This window comes from Anser cygnoides, chromosome 24 (assembly GCF_040182565.1).
Source record: "Anser cygnoides isolate HZ-2024a breed goose chromosome 24, Taihu_goose_T2T_genome, whole genome shotgun sequence".
In the NCBI taxonomy this organism is placed as follows: domain Eukaryota; kingdom Metazoa; phylum Chordata; class Aves; order Anseriformes; family Anatidae; genus Anser; species Anser cygnoides.
The window spans coordinates 2,820,353-2,843,737 of record NC_089896.1 but is presented as its reverse complement, the minus strand read 5'-3'; the positions used below and the strand labels follow the sequence as shown (position 1 = coordinate 2,843,737).

Below are 23,385 nucleotides of genomic sequence, written 5' to 3'. Positions count from 1 at the left end.
GGCGGGCAGGGCAGAGCCGTCCTCGCAAAGCTAACCTGCGCCCGCCGCCCGCCCAGCACCTACCAGGTCATCGTGGAAGAGGACCGGCCCAAGAAGATCAAGCGGGAGCTGGGCGGCCAGGAGTGCTTCCCGGTGCCGCTGACGTTCGATGACGCCGTGTCCCGCGGCTCTGTGCACTATTTCGGGGCCGAGCTGCCCGCCAGCAGCCTCACCGAAGCCAAACCCTTCACCGTGGGGGACAACCAGACCTACAGCGGCTACTGGAACCCGCCGCTGGAGCCCAAGAAGGCGTATCTCATCTACTTCCAGGCCATGAGCAACCTCAAAGGGGTGAGTAGCCGCGCGGCTCGCTGGGTCCCCGTGGGGACACGGGGACCACTGGTTTGCCACCAGCCCCGTGGGGTCCCAGGGGGTGTTGGAAAGCGGGGCTTGCTTTAGATCCTTTGCTTCAGGTTCTCCTGCTGGCTGCCTGCCCTCGGTTCCCGTCACTTGAGGCCACCTTGGGGTGCGTTGGGAGTGCAGCCCGGTGCTCCCCGTCCTACCCAGAGCCTGGGCACCCACTGGGGTGTGCGTGTCCCCCGCCTGGTCCTGGCCACCAGCGCTGGGCCTGGGGGGTCCAGCCTCAGCCCCGCTGCTGGGGGGCAGACCCATGTTCCCAGGGGCTGATCCTGGGGTGAGAAAGGACGATTTGGGAACCAAGAGATATCTGCACATTCCTCGGCTACCAGTTCCCTGGCTTCCCGGCAGCAGTACCCGGATCCGTCTGTCCCAAGCTCCGCTCCCCATCTGGGCTGATTTCTTCCAAGCTGCCATCAGGGCCCCTGGGAGACCTTCATCATCCTCACATGCTCCAGCAGCTCCTGGTCCACCCTGGGGACGAGCTGCCAAACGTGAAGCTGTGGCACCGTGGCAGCATCTCTGCTCCTCCGTGGCTCCGCACGCTGGCTGCAGCTCCCTTCTCGCAGGGAAGGAGCTGAATTTCGAATCCTCCTCCTCCGGGATCGTTCACACCTCGCTGGCTTGTAATTAGAGCTGAGACAGGCGGCAGCATCTCGGCTCCGGCTCGCTCAGGCACTGCTGGATGATAACTGGTGCTTCATAACCTTCCTGCTGGGAGGCAATGGGTTTGTCCTGGCTGCCGTCAGGCGTCGCAAAAAAGCTGCCTCCCAGCTTGGGTTTGTCCTGGCTCCGGGGCCAGCTGGACCACGAAGCAGGAGAAGCCAGACCTGGCACCTCCGGGAGAGCGGTGCCGTGCCAGCCACCCCGGGCACCTCGCGCGGGCAGATTTTGGCATCGGGCTGCGAGGACAGAGCGGGTTTGGCAGCGCTGGTGTCCCGAGGCGCTGGAGGAAGCTCAGAGAGGAGAGCCGCGAAAATGGTGGATTTTTTTTTTTCAACAGAAATCAGATACACGGAAAAATGGAATATTGGAGCTCAACCCGCAATGCAAATGTGAAAGTTATTGGACAGCTGAGCGTGAAGCCCTCACGGCAACGTTGGCAGCACGTGCAGAGCGCCAGGGATGGGGGTTGAAAGCTTTGATCGTAAATAAAAACCCCACAAAGCTCCAAATGGTGACTTGGGGTGTTTTAGCCATGGTTAGTGGCTTGCTGGTGACCTGGGGGTGGCTGGGACCGCTGGGGTCCCTCCAGGAGCTCGCTGGGGACCTTCACTTTGCACCTCCCTGAGCTTTGCTCGCCCTCTGTGCCAGCAGTGATGGCCTTGTTAAATCAAAGGATGTTGGTTTAGAAGATGCCGGGGATGGATAACTCAGCGGGACGGATAACTCTGTGTGCCCCACAGCTCCTAAGGCTCAGCAGCGGGTGCTTCAACACAAACCACATGGGAACTCCCCCGGTTTGGGGGGCAAAAGCATCAACAAAGCAGGTTTGCATCCAGCCAGCCTGACTCCTCATCTCTTTCCTCCGCAGGAAACCCGGCTGAACTGCATCCGCATCGCCCGCAAAGGTAAGCAAGATCCCTGCTCCAGCAGCTTGTCCTGCCGGGGCTGCAGACCCGGGGTGCTGCCGCGAGGTCGGGTGCTCGATGGCTTGGTACAGCTCAGCCCCACGCCGCTGGGAGGGTGCGCGGTTGTCGCTCGCTGTCTGGTGTATTTTGTTTTTTCCCTTGGCTGAGTTTTTTTCTAATGCTGTTATCGAGGTGGTGCTGGGGCTGGCTGTGCTGGATGCTGAGCGCAGGGGGGATTGTGTCTGGGGTGACAAAAGGTGGCCCAGAGGGACCGCATTGTCCCCCGGGGATCGAGAGGTGAAGGGATGCGCCCAAGGCACTGCGGCTCTCCAGGATTTTCCCCGCGTCTCGGCAGGGATAAAACATGCAGGGAGCTCAGAGCATCTCACGGGGAGGAACTGGGGAGAAGAGAGACTTCTGGGCTCTGTGTTGCGTCGTCCTTTGCCACCCCCTGCACGTAGAGGAGACGTTGCACAGCACATTATATGAACATCACATAGATGTTACGTAGGAGCTGGACGCAATGGTCCTCGTGGGTCACTTCCAGCTGGGGGGATTCTGTGAATTTCCTTTCCCCCCCCCCGGCCATGTGGGAGGCAGGGGACAGTGCCCGGCCCTGGCAGGGGCCAGGAGGGAGCTGAGCACTGAGCCCCCCGCCCCGCTTTCCCCTGGCAGCTGCCTGCAAAGAGAGCAAGCGGCCGCTGGAGGTGTCGCAGCACTCGGAGGAGATGGGGCTGATCCTGGGGATCTGTGCCGGCGGGCTCGTCGTCCTCATTATCCTCCTGGGAGCCATCATCGTCGTCATCCGGAAAGGGTAAGGGGAACCCGCGCCTCCCATCCGTCTGTCTGTCCTCCCCGCTCCAGCTTAAGGGGTGATGGCACTGACTGGGGGTGACTGGGGACTGGTGACCTCCTCCCAGCACAATAGAGGGGATTTTTGAGGTTTCCCGTTTGCTTCCCCTGCCCCATCCAACCTTCCCCTGCCTGCCGGGAGCCCGGGGAAGGGCTGGTGTCGATGGCTCGGTGGTGTTCAGCCCGCCTGGGTGGGAAGGAGATGCTGAGCACCTGGGGCATTGCACGGGTTGAGGACATGGAATAAACCCAGGCACAGCAGCAAAAAAAGGCTGCATCCTGCCTGCGACACGGGGGGACCAAAGGACAAAGTCCTGGGATGCCCCTTCACCCTCTGCAGCTTTGCTCCACCGCTCTCCCCCGTGTTTTCCAGTCTTTCACTGCTCCTTCTTGGCTTCGTGCTGCTCTGCCAGTTCTGTAGGGACTGAAATGCTGCAGCTCCAGGGGTCCTGGGGCAGCGCTCAGCCCCTCTGTCACCATCCCTGTGCTCGAGGGCACCAAGACGAACAGGGCTGCCCACTCCCAGGCCTGGGCAGGAGGACGTGGGTGCTCATTTTCATGCAGAAATACTGATTTTTTGAGTAGCCTCCAGTTTTTCCGGCTCTGAGACGTTCCAGTTCCTGCGCGTGCTGGAGGGGGGAGCCTCCCAGGGCTCTGCGCTCTGCTCCCTGGGGACCCCAAACTCCTCCCGGGGGGGGTCCCTGTGCTCCCCAGCTCGAGCATCCGCCTGGATGCGGCCGTGGCCGTTGCAGCCGGCCGATATTCGGGAAGCTCGGTGGGGTGGGAGGGAGGAGGACGAGGGCTTTCCAGGATACTCGTCCCCGGGAGCGCTGGGGCCGCGGCCGCTGCTTTTCGCTGGAGCGCAGCACCCTGGAAAGTGGCCTTTTAATGCGGGGGTCCTGAGGCGGCAGAGCCGGGGGGGTGGGGGGGAATTAAAAGCAGGGCTGGCACAATGGGGAGAAAAGGGCAGCAATTAAACGCCGTCCCTGTGCCGGGCTCGAGAGCAAAATAAGGGAAGTGTGCTAATGGCTGGGGGGGAGCAAAATAGCCGCAGCTGGTGCAGAGCTGCAGATCTCTTTATGGCTTTGTTCACCTGGAGGGGTTCTTGCTGATTTGTGCCAGCTTGAAAACAAGGCTGCGGTGTCCCATCGCCGCCGTGCTGCTGCGAGGCGAGCAGGATCGGCCCGTAGCTCCCTGCCTGCCTGTGCATGCGGCGTTGGACCTGTCCTGGACGGAGCAAACGCCGGTGGTGCTGCTGCATTTGAAGCCCTTTGGTTCTTACAAGCGATGCAGTTGGGTTAGCAGGTAGAAAACCGCTGCATTTCCACCGGTCTGGGGCAGGAGGAGGAGCTGCTTTGCTTCAGCATCCCGGTGTGAACCGGCGGCAGGGGCCGCAAATCAGATCCGGTGCCGAGGGCCCCGAATTGGGGGCTGTCGGGAAGCTGGGACTGGCTCGTAAATCTCCTCCGGAGCATTTTGCCGTTGGAAAAACGCTGACGTGGTGGAATGGAAATGTGCCCCCAGAATCCGCTCGTCCGTAATGAATGGCGACAGGCAGCGGAGGCTGGAAACGCGGCGCCCCCACCCCGCGTCCCCCGACGGGGGAACGAGCGGGCTGCCTCCTCAGCTCCCTGGGGAGGGCCTAAATTCATGGCGTGTTTGCTGCTCAGTCTCACGAAACGGGGAATATCCCCTCGGACACCTCTCTGCCCGCCCTGGGACCGTGGTGGCCACAAGAGCCGGTGCTTGGCCCCGCTGCCAGGATGCCCAGGCTCCTGCAGGTGCAAAATGGGAGCCAGGTTTCTGTTGGGAGCATTTAATTTCCTGAGCACCGAGGAGGGCTGAAGTCCCCAGGGCTTCGTCTGACAGCTCCGGGCTCCCCGGTAGTAACTCACAGGCTTTAGGGCACGTGCAGCCCGTTACCTGCCCTCCAAGGCTCGCTGCCAGAGGCAGGGAAGAGCCACCCTCGGCTTCCATCCCGTGGTTTGACGCTTTATGGAGCAAAAAGGGAACGGCTCCGTGGGGAAGGAGGGCTGGAGAGGAGGGAGAGCGCCCCGAGGTGCTTGGGGCTGGCTGCAGCGTGCAGATGCCCATCGCTTCCCTCCCGCACCGTGCCCCCGAGCCCCCCTTTGCTCCGCCGGAGAAAAGCTGCTTATGCAATTTCTGCCGTTCTCTTTGTTTGCACGCCTGCCAGGAGGAACTACTATTCCTATTCCTATTACCCGTAAGTAATTGTCATTCTCTCTCCTCCCTTCCTCCTGCCCCCCTTGCTCTGCCGCTCTCCACTCCAGCAAGTCCTTTTCCCTGTCAAGTACGTTTTAAGGGCCTCTTTGGCTTGGGAAAATAATGCTTCTGAGCTCGTTAGAGACCAAAGGAAGCGTAAGCAGGAAGGGCCAGAGACCCAGCACGGCTCTGCTCCTGCTGGGGTGGCCGGTGCCTGGTTGAATGCAGTGTTTTGGCAGTGTCCTGCAGGGTCCTGTCCCCACCGGGAGCTGTGAGGTCCCTCGGGTGATGTGGGTTTGGGTCTCCTGCTGCTTGTCCTCCCCCCTGGTGACAGAGGGGGACAGAGGATGGATGGTTTGGAACTGCTCCAGCCAGCGAGAGGTGCTCCATGCGGGGCTGCAGCTGGCTCGGGGCAGCAGAAAACCAAAGCAGCAGGGGAGAAAAATCCATCCTGGCGCCCAAAAGGATCCAAGCCCTGCAGCCCTGGGTCACTGGTTTGGGGACCTGGCAGCACGGCCAGTCCAGCTCTGCTCACCCCCGCTTCTCCCCTTCCATCCCTCTGCAGCAAACCCGTCAACATGACCAAAGCGACCATCAATTACCGCCACGAGAAGACGCACATGATGAGCGCCATCGACCGGAGCTTCACGGACCAGAGCACGCTGCAGGAGGACGAGAGGCTGGGGCTGTCCTTCATGGACACCCACAACTACAGCAACCGGGGTAAGGACGGGGAGCCACGGCATTCGGAGCTCTGGAGCAGCCAGCGGCGCGCCCCAGTCGGCTCCTGGGCTCCAGCAGGACGTGTTTTGTGTCGCCGTGCACAGCTGCGGGGTGTGGAGGGTTAAAGAGCCACAGCGTTCACATCAGAGGGAGACTGATAACTTCACACCCACTGGAGGATGCGTCTCGGCGCTGATTTAGTTGTAAAATAACTCGTTCAGTGCCCCAGTTTCAACCATATGCTAATAACATCTGTTACAGTAACTCCAAGATGCTGCTTACACGCGGCTCCTCTCCGCTGACTGCTGGATTAATATGATTCCTGGCATTGTCTTGCAGATAATAGAAGCCCAGAGGGCAAACTTTTCCTCCTTTTAATGCGTCCGTATAGGTGTATTATTTTTCAGTTACGCTCCTACTGGGGTTTCTCGAAACCCTCGTAACCAGGCTGCTTTGTACGGAGCTTTTCCTCCGTCTCGGAGCCGGGAGAGCACGCTGCGCTGGGTTTCTTTTGGGAAGGGGGCTGAGGGGCCAGATCCTGCTCCCAGCTGGGCTGGAGCTGCTTTTCTCCTTGTCTCCGGGCTACTCCCCATCCCTCTGCTCGGCTGAGGAGTGGAGAAGGAGATGTGGGAGGCTCAGTCTCTGCTGCAGCCACGCTGACCCCAAAACATCGCTACTTAATGGGGATAAATGCCCGGGCTGCTCCGTAACCCATTGTGGGCTGTTCCTCACCCTGCCTCAGTTTCCTTGCATTTAAACCAAGTCCCTAATGCATCTTGTAAAATACCTAGCGGGCTCCTCAGCATTTGGCTGTGCAGATCCCAGCCTGCACGGAGCTGCCGGCACATCGCAGTGCATTTCCTATTAACCCCAACGGAGAACTTCTCTGCTCGGGCTGCACGGGGAGCAGGGGAATGTCGGCACGAGCAAGGGGGCTGCACCTTGCATCCAAGCAGACCCCCAAAAAAAAGCCTGGCAGCTGTGTGAGCGAGCTGGCGCGGGCGGTTTTTAGAAGTGTTGTTAGGGAAACCGCATCCAGGGCTCACCGTCGCGGCAGAGCTGCGTGCCGGCATTGCGGGCTCCGCGCCGGCCGCCTCTCCTGGCAGCAGTGGGAAGCATCGGTTCTTGCCCAAACCCCAGTTTTGGGATTCCGTCTGCTGGCCAGGCACACGGCCGTGTGGGATGCTGGTAATTATATGGCAAAGGCACGAACTGGGTAAAACGCTGTATGAACTTGCCCATTAACCAGCAGCGAAGTCCATTGTGTCGCTGCTAGAAATAAGGCGGGGGGGTGCAGCAGCGAGGAGAATTAACCCTTAGGCTGGGCTGGAGACGTTGGCAGTGCGATTCTTCAAGGCGAGTCTTCAAGTGGATATTTGTGCACGTAGCTCCTGCTGCTCTAAGTGCTCCAGTCGATGGGAAATAAGCACGTGAGCCCCCTAAGACCTTGCCCACTGGTTTTTAAGATCTCTGCTGTGGTCCTAGAGGCGTTGCCCCCCTGACGGTCTTGTTTCTCCCTCCCTGCTTGCAGGTGACCAGCGCAGCAGCGTGGTCAACGAGTCCAGCAGCCTGCTCGGGGGCTCCCCCCGCCGCCAGTGCGGCCGCAAAGGGTCCCCGTACCACACCGGGCAGCTGCATCCCGCCGTGCGCGTGGCCGACCTCCTCCAGCACATCAACCAGATGAAGACGGCCGAAGGCTACGGCTTCAAGCAGGAGTACGAGGTGAGAGCCTCGCGTGCCGGTGTCAAGGGGGAGGGTGGGTTTTTGGATGGACATGTCCCCTGCGATGTGGCAGGGTGGCATGGGGAGGACCCACGTGCAAGAGGATGCTCCAGATCTGGAGCTGTGGTTCTCTGGAGAGGAGGAGGTGGGTCTCCGAGCTCTCTGGGCGTCCTGAATCGTTAGGTGTTGTCAGCACGTGGGGTGTCCCTGCTTTCTGGCTGGTCTTGCTTGGGTTTTTGGTGCTGACAGCTCAGGATTTAATCAGATGAGATGAGCCCAAACAGCTCTGCCAGCCATGCAGCGAGGCACCCAGCATCTCCTGCTGGGGCTAGGGATGCTTCTCCGTGCTCAGGTCCTCCCGGGCGAACACCCCTCGGTGTCACCTCCCTGCCACCTCCTCCCTCTCCACCGTGCTCTCCCCGTGACTGGGCACAGCCCGAGGACGAGCAATTCCTCCGAGCAATTCCACAGCAATCCAGCAGCTCCCGAGGCCGTGGCGAGGCTGCAGGGGATGGATGTCCCCCCAAGGGTCACCACTCGCATCGTGCCCGTCCCACCTCGTGGGGCTGCAGCTCTGGTAACGGAGCGCCGTGCTCGGTGCGGCTCTGCTGCAGCGCACCCAGCGGTGTTGATTTCCTGACTCCTCGGTGTCCCACAGATCCGGCGATTGAAATTTCCCAGGGAAATTACTGTTTAATGTTTAGTTGTTTCAAGTGCAGGAGCTTTTTTTCCCCCCTTTTCACGTATTGGACAAACCAGGGCTGGCTATAATCATTAGTGCTCCTTGAAAAGCTGCTGTATGTTCTTGGAACTAGTCATTTGAAAGCACTCAGATATTATGGGAGGGGAGAAAACATGTAATTTCCTTCCACTTTCCTCCTCTTATGCCAATCTATGAATGTTACTGTTATTACACACAAACCTGTTCTGTGCTGGGGAGAGAAAGGGTCTGGGGAGATTAAAAAAAAAAAAAAGCTGAAAAAAATAAAAAGCAGCATATAATTTGCTGGAAAATGGGGCATTTTGTGGATGCAACAGAAGCATGGAGCTGGCAGAGCTGCTATGGAGTTGGCGCGTCTGCCCCTGCTCCCTGGGGAGGGTTTTGGAACTGGGGGTGTCCCCAGAGCCCTGTCCTCGGGGTGTGACAGCCACCTCTCCTTGCAGAGTTTCTTTGAAGGCTGGGATGCTTCGAAGAAGAAAGACAAAACCAAAGGGAGACAGGACCATGTGTCGACATGTGAGTGCCTATAACAAAGGCTTGGGTACCCCAAAGGGTGTGAAAAGCCTCCTGAAGGGCTGGTTGGTTGGTTGGTTTGGGTTTTGGCAACTGTCTGGTCCGTGGCAAAGGATAAACTGATGGGGTTTGGCTGGTCGGGGGCAGCAGCAGGCTTTGCTCAGCAGGGTTTCAGCTCTGGAAGCTCCCGTTGGATCAGCACCAGCGCAAACAGGAGGGCTGGAACTGGGAGCAATTGAAAAGGGGACGTTTTGGGGTGCTTAATCAGTGGTAACACCCACAATATGGTCCTGGTGCGCCCCGGGGTGCTCCTGGTGCGGGAGTGCAGGTGGTTGGGGGTGACACAGGGGTTACACGATGCTCCCTGCACGTTGCTGCGGGGATGGGGACCCACCAGGTCCTTCAGGAGCCCTGCTGCCTTCCCCCTGCGGCGTGCTGCTCTCTGGAGCTTCGTCCCTCCCTCGCTGGCACTGCCCGGGGCCCTGTTTGACACCGAAGGTGGGCAGGTGACTCGCTGTCCCTGCCACCTCCTGATGCCACCTTCTGCCCTCGCCTTCCAGACGACCGCCACCGCGTGAAGCTCCATCCGCTGCTGGGCGATCCCAACTCGGATTACATCAACGCCAACTACATCGATGTAAGTGGGGACGGGGCCGAGGTCCCCTCCGGCGGGGGCTGAGCGTCCTGTGGGGCCGTCAGGGTCTGTGCCCTGCAGGGAGCTGAGCCAGGCTGGACTCTGACAAGCCTGGTTTATGTCCGTCAGCAATTTCTGCTCGTTTTTGTCCCTGTCCCATGCAGATGCTTCTCTCCTTCCTCCTCTGCTCCTCTCTCTCTCCTTCCTCATCCCCTTTTCTATGCTCTCCGTTCTCGCCGTGGTCCCAGGATCATTGTCTACCCAGGGTATAGGATGCAGAGGTTGGGGGGGACACGGGGACGGGCTGTTGTCTCACCCTGGGCTCGGGGGGCAGCAGTGCTTGAATTTGGGGCACCCCCAGTCACAGCAGTGCTTGAATTTGGGCGGAGCTCAGTCCCCAGAATGACATCCCAGTGCCTCCAGCAATGCCAAGCCCAGGGGAGACTGGTGTCTCTGGGCTCTGGTGGAGGCTTCGTTAGGCACTGAGTGAGGAACAGCTCAGGGGCTCTGTGGGCTCCTCACATCTTCTGGAAGCAGCAGCAGATCCCATTCTTCCCTCCTGTCCAGAGGACATCATCCAGCAAAGGGGGCCTGATGCCACTGTGATGGGCTCCCTGTGCCCGAGCGGTGTCCCTGTGCCTGTCCCCGTGTGTCCTTCCTGCCCTGTGGCTCTGTCCTGTCTCTCGAGCTCTGCCTCACTAATGTCTGTCTCTGATCTTTCTTTCTCAAACCTGTGTCCAAACGGGATTGTTCAGATTCGGATTAACCGAGAAGTAAGTAGATGGTTCCCTGCTCCCGGGCACGGGGCTGTTGCTCTGTGTAAAGGTGTGGGATAGTGCCCGTGAGTGTCAGGATTGGTTATACGTGTGGACAGAGTGGGGAAGGGGGGAGAAATGAAGTCCGGGGGGCGGCTGTGGGCTGGGCAATTCTCATCGGGCTCTCGTGATGGTGTGGCAGCGATGCTGGTGGAGCCTGGGACGTTTTGGAGGTGCTGGTGCAGAAGGAAGATGCGGGCTGGGGGGGGTCACACGAGCCTTTGCTGGGACAGGGGACGAGATCCGGGCCAGGACAGGGTGCTGGGGCAGCACTGGGCTGGTGGCAGAAGGGTTTGGTGGGGCAGCGCTCGAGTGCCCCACAGCCCCAGCTGGGCCTGACGCCTCCGCTTCCCTTGCAGGGTTACCACAGGTCCAACCACTTCATAGCCACCCAAGGTGAGTCGTCTCCCCCCCTCTTCACTCTCTGCCGGATTCAGCAGCTGGATTTTGTCCCTGGGGGATTTAACCTTGTGTTTGTGAGAAAAGGGAGGAAAGGGGCCGGTTTTTGGGCCAAATGGGGCAACAGCAAAGCCGGTCAGCTGTCCTAGCCACAGGATCCCCAGGACCACATTTTCCACCATCGGCTGTGCGGTGCTGGCCAGCTGAGGATCCCCCAGCACCCAGCCCACACAGCTGCCCCCTCCCTCCGTCCCGCAGGTCCCAAGCAGGAGATGGTGTACGACTTCTGGCGCATGGTGTGGCAGGAGCACTGTTCCAGCATCGTGATGATAACCAAGCTGGTGGAGGTGGGCCGGGTAAGGGTCTCCTTCGCTCCTTCCTACCCTGTGGCTCTGCGATCGGCTCCACAGGAGCTGAAAAGCCCATCCTGTCTCCCCTCCTTGCAGGTGAAATGCTCCAAATACTGGCCGGATGACTCCGAGATGTACGGGGACATCAAGATCACCCTGGTGCAGTCGGAGACGCTGGCGGAGTACGCCGTGCGCACCTTCGCTCTCGAGAGGGTACGCTTCCATCAGCCAGGAACCCGCCCGACCCAGCAGGCAAAGGACAGACCTCGGGCATCTTTAACCATTCTTTGTTAACATTGACCAATATCCTCTTTATTTACCCCAGCGTGGGGCTTTCTGCATCTTTGGAGGTGCCACCTCCAAGCCTGGAGACGCCGGTACCTCCTCCCTTTGTGCTTCTTGCTGTAAGCCCTGTCCTGGCCCTGCGCCCTCTGCCCGGGCGCACAGCTCAGCCCTGCTTTTGTTTCTGTGGTCAGCGGTGAGCATTGAATTTCAGGGTGAGCGCCGTGTAATTGCAAAGGAGGATGAATGATGCTTTTTCCCCTCCAGGCTGCGGCGTGCGTAATGTGGCAGTTATTTTCCAGCGTGGTACCTGGGGATGGAGCCGGTGTAATTCACCCCTTAATCTAAAGGAACATGAAATTACTGTCTAGTTAGGAGGCAGGTAGAAAAGATGCTCGTGGAACGGATCCAGATTGCCCCAGGGCTGCTGCTGCCTTCTCTGGTTGTTTTTAACCCTCTCGCAGCCGAGGAGGAGAGAGCTGTAGGGCTCCCGAAGTGACCGACCGTGGTGTGGCTGGGAAAATCCTCAGTTCCTAAGGAAATCGGGAGTTTGGGTGGCTGGGGCAGGACTGTGCCCTTCTCCGCTGTAAAGACCTTTGTAGCATCCCTGCTGCAGGGTTTTTTTCCCGAGGGTTTGCACAAAGCAGCTGAAGCAGGCTCAGGGGCTGCTTCTGCTGCTCTGCCCCGTGCAGCCCCCCCCAGCTTTGCACAGCATCCGTCTGTCCGTCCGTCCTCACGCCGTGTTGCCCTTCCCTTGCAGCGAGGTTACTCGGCCCGGCACGAGGTGAAGCAGTTCCACTTCACGTCCTGGCCCGAGCACGGCGTCCCCTACCACGCCACGGGGCTGCTGGCCTTCATCCGCCGCGTGAAGGCGTCCACGCCGCCCGACGCCGGCCCCATCGTCATCCACTGCAGGTGGGCGCGGGGACCGGCCCCATCCCACGTGGGTTTTTGGGATTTTGGGTTGCGCACGGGGCGGCGCCATGTGTCACGGGTGGGTGCTCAGCCTTTGAAAAGCTCGGAAATTGTACATTTTAGCAGAGAAATAGGAAATGTGTAACAAAAGGGAGGACTGAGGTAGGGAAGGAGCTGGGGTTTGCAGCTGGGCGTCCCCATATGAAGGCATCGAGCTGCAAGGAGTCATCCCCAGGGCTGCGGCTTGCTTGGGGTGGGTGGCAGGGAGCAGCGTGCCGTGGGTGCTGCCCCAGCTTTGTCCCCATGGGAGATGGTGGCACAGAAGGACGGGTGGCTGGGCCACCGGTGGTGGCTGTGTCGAGATGCTGGGTTTGCCCTGTGGGGCAGCGCCGTTCCCTGTCCCCACGGCGTGTCCCCGGGTCTGGCCGTGCGAAAGCAGAGCTGGGAGCAGCGGTTTTCCGTCCTCACGCTGGTGTCCCTGTGTGACAGGTTAATGGCTCTTCCTTAGCTGGGCAAACAAGGAGGAGCCGGTGAACGGGAGGGATTTTTTATTTGATTTCTCCCTGTCAATTGCCTCATCAGTATTCATTCACTGGCAAGAGCCACTGTGATTAGTTCCCATAGTCTGTAATCGCTGATAATCACGACGAATGATTCATCAGCCCCAGAAATTAGGATTTCACCGCGGAAGACTTTGTGGGAAAGGAGCAGGGGGGGGCGGCTCTGTTCTGGGGGGCTCAGCCTCAGTCGCTCTCTGTGGGGTCCGAAGCTGCCAGGATTTGGGCTGCTGCCTGCTCTGGCTGCTGGCATCGGGGCACGGTGCTGAGCATTGGGGCATGGTGCTGAGCGTCCTCCTGCAGCATCCTTTCGGGTGGGGTCCCGCAGGGCTGTCGGCACTCAGGGCTGCCGGGTTTGCTGCAAAAAGCGTAGATCGCAGCTGCGCGAAGGCGCTGATTCCCCTTTGCCGTGAGCGCCCACGCTGCCACGCACAGCCCCGGCCCTGCAGCAGCGTGTGGGTGTGCGGAGGGGGTGGATGAAGGGAAAGCCGGGCTGAGGAGGTGTGCGATGTCCTCTGGCACCGTGCAGACCTTGCTGGCACCCGGGGCTTCGTGCGGATGCCGTACAGACTGGGAACATCTCTGCTTTGTTTTCCCCTTCTTCTCCAGCGCTGGCACGGGGAGGACCGGCTGCTACATCGTCCTAGACGTCATGTTGGACATGGCCGAGTGCGAGGGCGTCGTGGACATCTACAACTGTGTGAAGACGCTGTGCTCGCGGAGGATCAACATGATACAGACGGAGGTGAGCGGGGATGGCTGGGGACCGGGGGCAGGTCGTGCTGCGGGTGCCAGCACCTCGTGGAGGGATTGCTCTCGCTCTGCTGTCCCCTTCCAGGCTGTAAAGTCCTTCCAGCCTGGTGCATCACCAAGATTGTGGCCCATGGAAAGCCAGCACCCATCTCGTTGCTTTTCAGCCTTTGCGGGGTGGTTTTTCTAGGGCTGGCAGAGCTGCAGCAGGAGTGTGAGGCTGTTTTGCTGCCCGCAAGCAGAAGCTGCCCTGGCCTTGCACAAATTCATCTGGCAGAGAAGGGGCTGGGCGATGGGGGAGGAGGAGGAGGAACCTCCTGTGTTTGCTGCCCAGCTCAGCCTCTTCCCTCCCCAAAAGGAGCAGTACGTCTTCATCCACGATGCCATCCTGGAAGCCTGCCTGTGCGGGGAGACCAGCATCCCCGCCAGCGAGTTCAAGCCCACCTACAAGGAGATGGTGAGGATAGAGCCGCAGAGCAACTCCTCGCAGCTGCGGGAGGAGTTCCAGGTGAGCGGCCCCAGAATCCCTGCCACCCCTCCCAAGCTCCAGAGGTGAGAGAGGGGATTTGGGGACCGGTCCCAGCAGGGATGGAGCTAAGGGGAGCGTGTTTGCCTGCAGACCCTGAACTCGGTCACTCCCCACCTGGACGTGGAGGAGTGCAGCATCGCCCTCCTGCCCCGCAACCGGGAGAGGAACCGCAGCATGGACGTCCTGCCGCCCGACCGATGCCTTCCTTTCCTCATCTCCGTGGACGGAGACAGCAACAACTACATCAACGCGGCCTTAACCGATGTACGTGTGCTCTGGGGGTGGGAAGGAAGGGGCTGCTTTGGGTTCAGGGTCCTCATGCCATGCCGCAAACCTCCCTGGATGGTGTGGGGGCTCGGAGGTGGGATGAGGCGAGCCTTGGTGTCCTTGTGGGTGGAAATGCTGGGTTTCTTGGGTATAACTGGTATAATTTCAAGGGTGTCCCCCTTGGATATGGGGGCCCTGGGCTTGCAGAGGGGATGTGGGGAAGCCTGGTGCGGTTTTGCAGCTCGCTGCTGATCTTGCAGAGCGGTCAGTGCCCGTGCAGCCCACAGCATGCAGCCTTGAGCCCCCCTTTCGATGCAGAAGTGGGCATGCTGTGGGTGGTGGGGTGGTCGCAGGCTGTGGGGTGGCTTTTCATGCCAAACCCTTGCTCAGTGTGCACTCACAATGCCTTGTTTCTCACAAATGCACAAAGGTGTGGGCCCGTGTCGGCCCCAGCCTGTGCAGGAAGGGCAGGAAGCAGCATAGTGGGGTCCCTCACCCCTTCTTTTGTGCGGTGGCATCTTGTTCGTCTCAGAAGAGCTTTTCATCGCTCACAAAAGAAAGTCAGGGCGTTATCTTCATTTATTTCATAGGGAAACTGGAGCATGGAAGGGAGACGGAGCTCTGGCAGGGGGTTGTTAGCACCAAGCCTCCCTGCGTGCTGCCAGCATCCCGCGGTGCGTGCTGCTTGCCCCTTCTGCTGCAGTTCAGGGGGCTCTGAAGTGGTCCCCAAGCCACCGTGCGTCCCCTTGTGCAATCAGAAAGGCCACCCGTCATGGAAAAGCTATTTCCTGCCTGCCAGCGATGGCAAAGCAGAGCAGAGAGGCTTGCTGCAAGCTCGGAGCGTGGAGTGATGGGTCATTTGTCACCGAAACCACTTTCTGGAAGCGAGCTGGGTGCTTTGGCTAAGCCTCGCAGCTCCGCGTGCCCCAGGCAGCCTCCTCTCCCCTGCCACCCCCCAACGCCTCCGAGCACCTGAGCACCAGCACCTCCTGGCTCAGCCCTGCGTTTTCTTTCCCCAGCTGCTGATTTATCACGCTGCGTCTCTGTACAGATCTTGTACCTGCATTTGCTTGCAGCAGGAGCAGTTCCCGTGCCTGTGCCGGAGGTGGCTGCTTGATGGCTCGGGAGTGGCAGCCGGCAAATGGAGGCTGTGGCTATCGTGTGCTGGCAGCTTTGTTTTCAGCTTGCTTGGGGTCTGCACATCCATTTTGTGTTTATACATCACTGAGCATCCCTTCCTTAATCGCTGCTACGGGGACTGCCCGGGTCAGAGAATACATTTCTATACAGACACAAAAAGCCCTTTGGATGAAATTCTTGCTGAAGGGCTAAAATCCATTTCCCTCTTTAGAAAACAAACAAACAAAAGTCTCATTTTCTTTTAGTGCCAAAGCCATTTGCTCAGTCAGTCTGTCCGCCTGTCAGATCCGTGGTCCGTGCTGCCCACTGCTGGTGCTGAGCACGGTGGTGGCACTGGCAGAGCCGCGGCACCGTCATTGGCATGGGTGCAAAATGACTGCGGGTGCTAGAGGCACATGTGGTTAATAGGGGAGGATGGAAACCTCATCGCTGCTCCTGTTGTGCTTGGGGAGGTTGTGATCGGGCACAGCCAGTCCTGCTGGGAGGGTGCTGGCACCCAACTGAGCTTCTCTGGGTCCCCACTGGGTTTGATGGGGAGGAAGGACCCCAGTTTCCTTTCTGGAAACCTCCGCTTTCTTTCTTTTGCCTCTTTCCCTTCCTCCGTCTTTAATTTGAGGGGCGATATTTTAAGGATCTGAAATGGTTTCTCTTGTCTCTAGAGGTCTTTCATTCTGGTTTCCTTTCCCCCCTGAAAATAAGCTGAGCCGGTTGTCTCTGCTGCTTGGGGTGCCCAAAGGTGCTGGGGCGCAGCGGTGGTGAGGCCGTGGGTGATGCGGAGGCACTTTTGCTCAGGGCTGGGGCCATCCAGCTGCGCTTGTTCTTGGATCCAGAGTGATTTTTCTTTCCTTGGATCCAGAGTGATTTCTCTTTCCTAGTTATGTGTGCAAGAAGCCTTTCCCTGCTAGAACCGAGAGCAGAAAGCTTATGCTTTCATCCTCACCAGTAGCCTGGGCCTGGTTTGATAGCATCTCCCAGCACCAAGACCGAGGTCAATGCCAGGGAGGCCAGTTATGCCCCAGCACAGAGAAAATGGCTTTACTGGCACTCAGCACTCTTTTTTTGGGTTGTGACAGCAATGGCTTCAGTGCTGCCACCGTATCCTTAATGGTGCCCATCTTCCCTCTCCGCAGAGCTACACCAAGAGCGCTGCCTTCATCGTCACCCTGCACCCGCTGCAGAACACTACGACCGACTTCTGGCGGCTGGTGTACGACTACGGCTGCACCTCCATCGTCATGCTCAACCAGCTCAACCAGTCCAACTCCGCCTGGGTGAGTGCTGCTGCTGGCCCTGCAGGCAGCCCTGTCCTGCTTGACGTTGCGTTGACGTTGCGTTGACGTTGCGTTACTGTACTCTAATCTTTGTGGATGCCCAGGGGAGATAAAGAGTTAACAGGAAACGGAAAGTTTGGGAGTAAAGAACTGATTTTATCCTCCTTTTACAAAGGGGAAACTGAGGCACGGGGGATTTGCCTGGTTCTTTGAGATGTTTTGGTTCAGCTTGGCACAAAACGGTACTCCCCTGGTTCTTCTTGCAGGGATACACCACCAGGACCTCGTTTCTCTAGCAAGGTGTGTCCTTCCCTCTCTCCCGCCATGAGAGGGTTTGTAGTTTCCTTGCACACTGTCAGCCCCTCCAGTGCTCTGCCCTGGCAGAGGTGATGTTTCGGTGCCAAGCCATCAGGTGTTTGTCTTCCGAATGAGTGGTGACTTGTGAATGCTGCTTTATAAATGAGCCTGCTGCAAAGTGGCTGTCCTGTGGCTTTACGGTGTGATGGGATGTGCAGATCTGCTGAGCTGGAGGGGAGTGTCCCCTGTCACCTGTCCCCTGTAGAGAGGGGACAGAAGCCCTCTCCCGAGGTGGCCAGGGAGCTGGAGTCACAGCCAGAGCAGATGTAAAAGTCCACTCCAGGTCTGCAACATTAAATCAGTGAGGAAACTTAGTGGATTTTACATAAAATTAGCATTATGGGCACTTAATCGATGTCTGGAGAAGACTTCATTAGCTGGCTTATTTGACGAGGTGAGATCAGATACGCGATGTAAATGACCCAGACTGGCAGTTGTACCATTCATCATGAGGACACGGATGCAGCGCTGGTCCTGAGTGGTGTAAATACAAGTGGTGTAAATACAATTACACTGGGGGTGCCATGCAGGAGCAGCGGGCAGGTCCAGCTGGGGTGGGTGCCCGGTGCGTTTTGCCCCTGGATTCACGCTTACCCTCCTGCAGGGGGGACAAAGTGCTCCTTCAAAGCCAGCCCTGTGGCTGTGCCACCATGTCACCGTCCTTCCACCGCGGCCGTGCATCACCTCTGCAGCAAAAGCATCAGCTGTTGGCTGAACCCGGCTGCAGGGAACCACGGCAAGGGATAAAAAAAGAAAAAAACACATATTTTTTCCCTGTCCACCTGTTCTTTCATCCCCCAGTTCAGAAATGCCCAGCAGGAGCTGCCTGTCCCCATCCCTGTCCCCATCCCCTGCAGGGTGGCAGGGCAGCTGCTGTCCCGCGGCGCTGTCCCGGCGGGGTCTCTGCCGTTTTTCTTCATTAGTCAGCCCTGTCTCTCTCTCTGGACATCTATTCTTCAGGGATGTCTGTGTTACAATATTTAGCTGGGTCTTAAATGTTTACCAGTTTAGGACCAACAGCTAATAAATCAGCCTTTACAGCAGGCAGCTTTGAAAGGTGACTTAGAGGGTATATCCCTCACTTGAACTATGTCTTGCCGAAGGAAGTTTTAATATCCAAATTATAGCTCTGAGTCTAGAAGGCTTAGAGATCTTGGAGATTTATAGCCCCTATTAATAACCAATTATTTCTCAAACACATTTGCCATGCAGTTAGGCCCAAGCCGTTAGATGGCCTGAAATGCTAAATGTTCTGTTAAAGTGCGGTGACAAACATCATATATTTTGTATCGCTGCTGGTTTCCCAGCTGTCAGGGTGTGAAAACAATCCCATCCATGACCCTTGGCCGGAGCCATCCATCAGTGCCCTGCAGGACACATGGGAGGGACACAACCCTCCCTGGGCTGTTGGCTGCCACCGGCGTGATTTTGGGGATGTCCTGGCCATGGGCTGAGGGTCCCTGTTGTCCCATTTGCTGCCGGTGGCAAAGCTGCTTATAAAGCCAGAGCGTCCAAGCCCTGCTCCATCCCAGCACAGGATCAGGCCTGGGGACCATCCTGCCCCCTCTGGGACCAGCTGCCCGTGGTGCGAGGTGGCCCTTGCCCGTGTCCCCGGTCACGGTGCTGTGCCTCTTCTCCCCTCAGCCCTGCCTGCAGTACTGGCCCGAGCCCGGGCTCCAGCACTACGGCCCCATGGAGGTGGAGTACGTTTCGGGAGCGGCGGATGAGGACATCGTGTCCCGACTCTTCCGAGTGCAGAACATCACGCGGGTGAGGCACGGGGTGGGTCGGGGGGCTCCACGTGTGGCTGTGCGCGACCAGGCTCCCCCGGTGCGGATCACTGGAGGAGCTTGTGGGCAGGGCTGGGTGGATCTGGGGAAGGGCTGGGGCACCTCAAAGAGCTTCTTTGTGAGAGTGAAGACCCTTGGAGAGCAGAAGGATGTACCTAGTGAGGCCACGCAGTCCTGGAGCTCAGCTGGGTAACTCACCCTGCAGACCACCCAGCCTGTAGGTGCTGCCGTGCTCTTCAGCCCAACCCGGCTCCTCCAGAGGGTGCAGCACCAGCTGCCTCCTGGCCGAGAGGGACCTTCAGTGCCGTTGGCTCCATCCAACTGTCCTCCAGTTCCCACATCCTTACAAGATCACAGAATCACAGAAATCACAGAATCACCTAGGTTGGAAGAGACCTCCAAGATCCCCTACTCCAACCTCTGACCTAACACTAACAAGTCCTCCACTAAACCATATCACTAGGCTCTACATCTAAACGTCTTTTAAAGACCTCCAGGGATGGTGACTCAACCACTTCTCTGGGCAGCCCATCCCAATGCCTAACAACCCTTTCGGTAAAGAATTTTTTCCTAATATCCAACCTAAACCTCCCCTGGCGCAACTTTAAATCTTAGACAACTCTACAGAAGACCTTTCCCATCCTCCTGGAGGTCCGTCTGTACCCTACTGTGCGTGCACCTTGGGACAGAAATGCCCCCCGTGGGTGCTGTGGGCTCTCTGGGACCCGCTGAGCAGTTTTCATTTGGGGTGAGACCTGCCCGGGGTTTCATGTCCTTGCTGCTGCGTTCACTGCAAGCCCGGCTTTCATGCTTGGTCAGTTTGGCTTGCCTTTAAATGAGGAGAAATGGAGTGAAATTGGGCAAGGACACAGATTGTGATGAGCAGCACGTGTGGGTGCAGAGTTTCATGCAGAGAAGAGCTGGTTTGACTGCAGAACCTGGCCAGGAAGAGGTGATGGCTCTGAAGGCTGTACATCTCCCAGGGGTTGCCGAAGGGCTTAGGGTGATGCTCTGATGATGGAGGTCATCGGGCAGAGGGAATCTGGGGAGAGTCTGGGCTCGGAGGAGACGGGTCCTGCCTGGTCTGGATTCAGAGGGTCTTGGTTTGTGCCCCCCATGGCAGCATCTGGTCTTTCCTGGGCGTCAGCCTGAAATCCTTCGCTGGCCGTGGCTGGTGGCAGAATATGCCCCTTGCTGAATTAAAATGCAGCGTGATCGCAGGCTCTGGATCCAAGCAGAGATCTCCCCAGGGAGCAGAGTGCCGGAGGAGCGCTGCTAAACGCAAGGAGCCGCTTCTCGCTGAGCCGTGCCCGCTGCTGGTGGCTGGAGGAGAGCCAGCTCCGTGAGCCAGAGCTTTCACCTAGAGCCACAGAACCAGAGCGTGTCCCGAGTTGGAAGGCACCCACAAGGGTCATCGAGTCCAACCCCTGGGTCCACACAGGACCACCCAAAAATCAGGAGCACTTAAGCTTCAAGATTTACCCTGCAGCTTTCTGTAGCGGGCTGTCAGAGGAGTTTCCTCCTGGTGCCCAGAGTATTTCTGAGCTAGAGCCCCACATCTGCCGGGCTGCAACCTGGCCTCGTTCAGCTCCCTGGGTGTAATCCTCCTCCCGCAGCCTGCTAACTAGATTAGGTTTCAAGGCTAACCAGCTTACCAGGGTATTAAGGCGCGCTGCCACCGCGCCCCAGTTCTGTGGGAGGCAGCTTTCGGTGAGCTCCTGGCTTCCAGCGAACACAACAAAACGCGTCCCCTGGGGATCCTCTGCCTGCGAGCTGAGGATGTGATGGAGAAGCCGTGGGGAGGCTGAGGTGGAAAGTTTTGTGAGATGCGTGGACAGCCTGAGATGCTGCTGGTTAGGGGAAACTATGTTTGTGGAGCTGCCTGGGTTGGTGGGACCGAAGGGTCGATGTGAGCAGAGAACCATCCGTCCTACTGCACCAGGAAAGGCTTTTCCTCTTTTCCTCTGCTATTAATACATGGCAAGAGCCCTCCGTGAAACCTCCAGTGGAGGAAAAGAGGGCAGCAGAAGGAAAAGAGAGAGCACATCCCATTAATGTGGGATCATGTTAATGAGGTTTACTTTTCTAGTTGCAGGAGGGGCACCTGATGGTCCGGCATTTCCAGTACCTGCGGTGGTCGGCGTACCGAGACACCCCAGACTCCAAGAAGTCCTTCCTGCACCTCCTGGCCCAAGTGGAGAGGTGGCAGAAGGAGAGTGGCGATGGCAGGACCGTGGTGCACTGCTTGTGAGTGTCTGCTGGAGAGGAGCGGGCTCTGGCATGGGGGGAGAAGCCACCAGCTCATTTGTCCTCAGTCCTGCCAGAAATTCTTCTGAAAATCCCTTTCCTGGCAATTTTTGTGCCCAAACCCCCGCACGCTCTGCTCAGATGGGACCCAGCACGTTCGCAGATTGGTAGAGACAGCAGGCGAGCCTTTAATCAAAAATTAATTACGGCCTCGTCTGTCTTCATTAGCCAAGGGATAATTTGAGAACATGCTTTATAAAACACCGGCATCATGCTCGCTCTTCCTCTCCCCAGTCCCCGTTGCAGTCAGGGATCAGACGTGACCGTGTCGGATGGTTTCACCCCAGGGTGAATGATTTTGCTGCGCCGCAGGTCTAGCCTTGATGGTCCAAAAAGGCATTTTCCTGCTCTGTTGTGGCTCTTATGAGGCCCAGTGGGGTCCAGTCTAGGTCCCCCGCTTTAGGGGGGCTCTGGGACATCTCCTGGGAGGGAGGAATGGGCAGAGAACGGGGGGAAGTGGATGGTGCAGGATGATGCTCAGGTGCCATCCTCCTGCCACCGCCACGCGTGCTTCTCCCACCAGGAACGGGGGCGGCCGGAGCGGCACCTACTGTGCCTCCACCATGATCCTGGAGATGCTCAAGTGTCACAACATGGCAGATGTCTTCTACGCTGCAAAGACCCTCCGCAACTACAAGCCAAACATGGTGGAGACCTTGGTAAGCATCAGGCACCGCCAGTGTCTGCACTGGCTGCTGCTCCCCGCGCATCTGCCTTCCTGCAAGCCTCTGGCAGAGGGGCGAGGTGCTGGGGGATGCATGCACCCCAAAACACCTCATTTCCCGTCCCAAACCCAACTAGTGTTTGGGGCATCCTGCAGGAGCATGTCTCAGTGAGTTCCCCAGCAGGCTGGGCTGGGTGGGTAGGTGAAAGCCTCTTGAAAGCCGCCTTGGTGCTGCCTTCATCTCGCTGTGCTGATGTGCCCTTGGCACTGGGCTTGCCAGAAATCCGTCCCTGGACTAATAGGGCAGGTTTGCAGGGGTGACAGAGCACTGGAGCAGGCTGCCCAGAGACGTGGTGGGGTCTTCTTGGAGATCTTCAAATGCCCTCTGGACATGGTCATGGGCACCCCGCTCTGGGTGGCCCTGCTGGAGCAGAGGTTGGACCAGATGGACCCAGAGGTCCCTTCCCACCACAGCCATCCTGTGCTGCTGTAATTGTGGCTTTTTTGAGGGTTGGGGGGCTGGGAACAGCCCTGGGTCACTTGCTGCCTGTCCGGCTCAGCCGAGCTGAGCACCCGGCAGCACCCGTGTGCCCAGGGGTGTCCCTGGGGAGGTGGCGCATGGCGCTGGCTCCCTGTCCCCACCCTCGGCCGGAGCAGGGGGTCTCCTTCCAGTGGATGTGATTTAGAGAAAACAGCCTGGAGTTAAATTCACCCAGCCAGCTCCACGGGATGGTTTCGTGCTGCCAGGAGGGGAGCTGAGGGCTGGAAGGTGAAGCCTGACAAATTCCTGTTGGAGATACAAAAGGGAACGGCATTTTGAGCAGGGTGACTTGGTGGGCAAGCTGCTGGGGGGGGCGATGGAGCCACGTTTCACGTGGGGAGGGCGAAAGTTTTGTGCCCTACTCCAGACCCCGATGGCAGGACCGGGGAAGGAGCAGGCATGTGGCTGTCCCCATGCGTCCCGTGCTGGGCGGGTGCCTCGTGGTGGTTCCAAAGCAAGCCAGCCAGAAATGTTTACCCTGCCCGGATTATAAAATCCCTAAATGGAGAAATGAAATGGTTTTGAGGGGGATGTGATTTGCATTAGGAATTAAAGTGGAGGAGAAGGTGAGGGAGGGGACCGGGGAGCGGAGGGAGAGCTGCAGCTAATGGAAAGATGATGTGACAAGCATGAGGCCACCAGCCCCGTTGGGCTAAATTGCCAAGGTATTAAAAAGGCGACATTTCGCATCGGGACACGAGCGTCCTCCAGCCTCAAATGAACCTGAAACAGCTATTCTGGGAATCCCAATCTACCGGAGCTGCTGGAGGCTGGATCCTCCTCCGGTGTAAGGAGCCGCAGCCCCGCAGAGAGCAGCCGGAGCAGAACGTTTCCCTCTGGATCCAGCTTGTGCTTTTTTCCCCCCTCTGCTCGCCTCTGGGGGGTTATTTTTCTATTAAAATAAATGGAAACAATCCCTTTTCTTAATCCAGAAGCTTTATGTGCTTTTAATCTAAGCTGCTGCAGCCTCCTCGCTTTGAAGCCCCTCTGCCCACTCCCACCTGGGGATAACGGGATTTGCACGCCGGTGCTCAAGCTGCCATCTCCATAATGCTGCCGAGGATTTGGGGAGATGAGGGGACCCAGGATGCTCCCA

At 58.4% G+C, this 23,385-nt stretch overlaps 1 protein-coding gene across 7 annotated transcripts in view; it reads left to right on the top strand.

The window, feature by feature from the left end:
- PTPRU (protein tyrosine phosphatase receptor type U) overlaps nucleotides 1-23,385 on the top strand; it is a 55,583-nt gene that overhangs the window by 28,868 nt on the left and 3,330 nt on the right. The window contains exons 12-31 of one of the 7 annotated variants that reach the window (XM_066982394.1): nucleotides 57-330; nucleotides 1,931-1,967; nucleotides 2,643-2,781; nucleotides 5,014-5,043; nucleotides 5,608-5,765; nucleotides 7,297-7,487; nucleotides 8,652-8,724; nucleotides 9,282-9,358; nucleotides 10,111-10,128; nucleotides 10,530-10,566; nucleotides 10,828-10,925; nucleotides 11,016-11,132; nucleotides 11,962-12,116; nucleotides 13,283-13,418; nucleotides 13,782-13,931; nucleotides 14,043-14,216; nucleotides 16,490-16,630; nucleotides 18,632-18,757; nucleotides 20,873-21,024; nucleotides 21,608-21,743. In XM_066982394.1, coding sequence (XP_066838495.1) covers nucleotides 57-330; nucleotides 1,931-1,967; nucleotides 2,643-2,781; nucleotides 5,014-5,043; nucleotides 5,608-5,765; nucleotides 7,297-7,487; nucleotides 8,652-8,724; nucleotides 9,282-9,358; nucleotides 10,111-10,128; nucleotides 10,530-10,566; nucleotides 10,828-10,925; nucleotides 11,016-11,132; nucleotides 11,962-12,116; nucleotides 13,283-13,418; nucleotides 13,782-13,931; nucleotides 14,043-14,216; nucleotides 16,490-16,630; nucleotides 18,632-18,757; nucleotides 20,873-21,024; nucleotides 21,608-21,743 — 2,419 coding nt within the window. Of the gene's footprint in view, nucleotides 1-56; nucleotides 331-1,930; nucleotides 1,968-2,642; nucleotides 2,782-5,013; nucleotides 5,044-5,607; nucleotides 5,766-7,296; nucleotides 7,488-8,651; nucleotides 8,725-9,281; nucleotides 9,359-10,110; nucleotides 10,129-10,529; nucleotides 10,567-10,827; nucleotides 11,133-11,961; nucleotides 12,117-13,282; nucleotides 13,419-13,781; nucleotides 13,932-14,042; nucleotides 14,217-16,489; nucleotides 16,631-18,631; nucleotides 18,758-20,866; nucleotides 21,025-21,607; nucleotides 21,744-23,385 lie in introns of all 7 variants that reach the window. The other 6 variants (XM_066982393.1, XM_066982396.1, XM_066982395.1 and 3 more) reach the window with 6 other exon arrangements.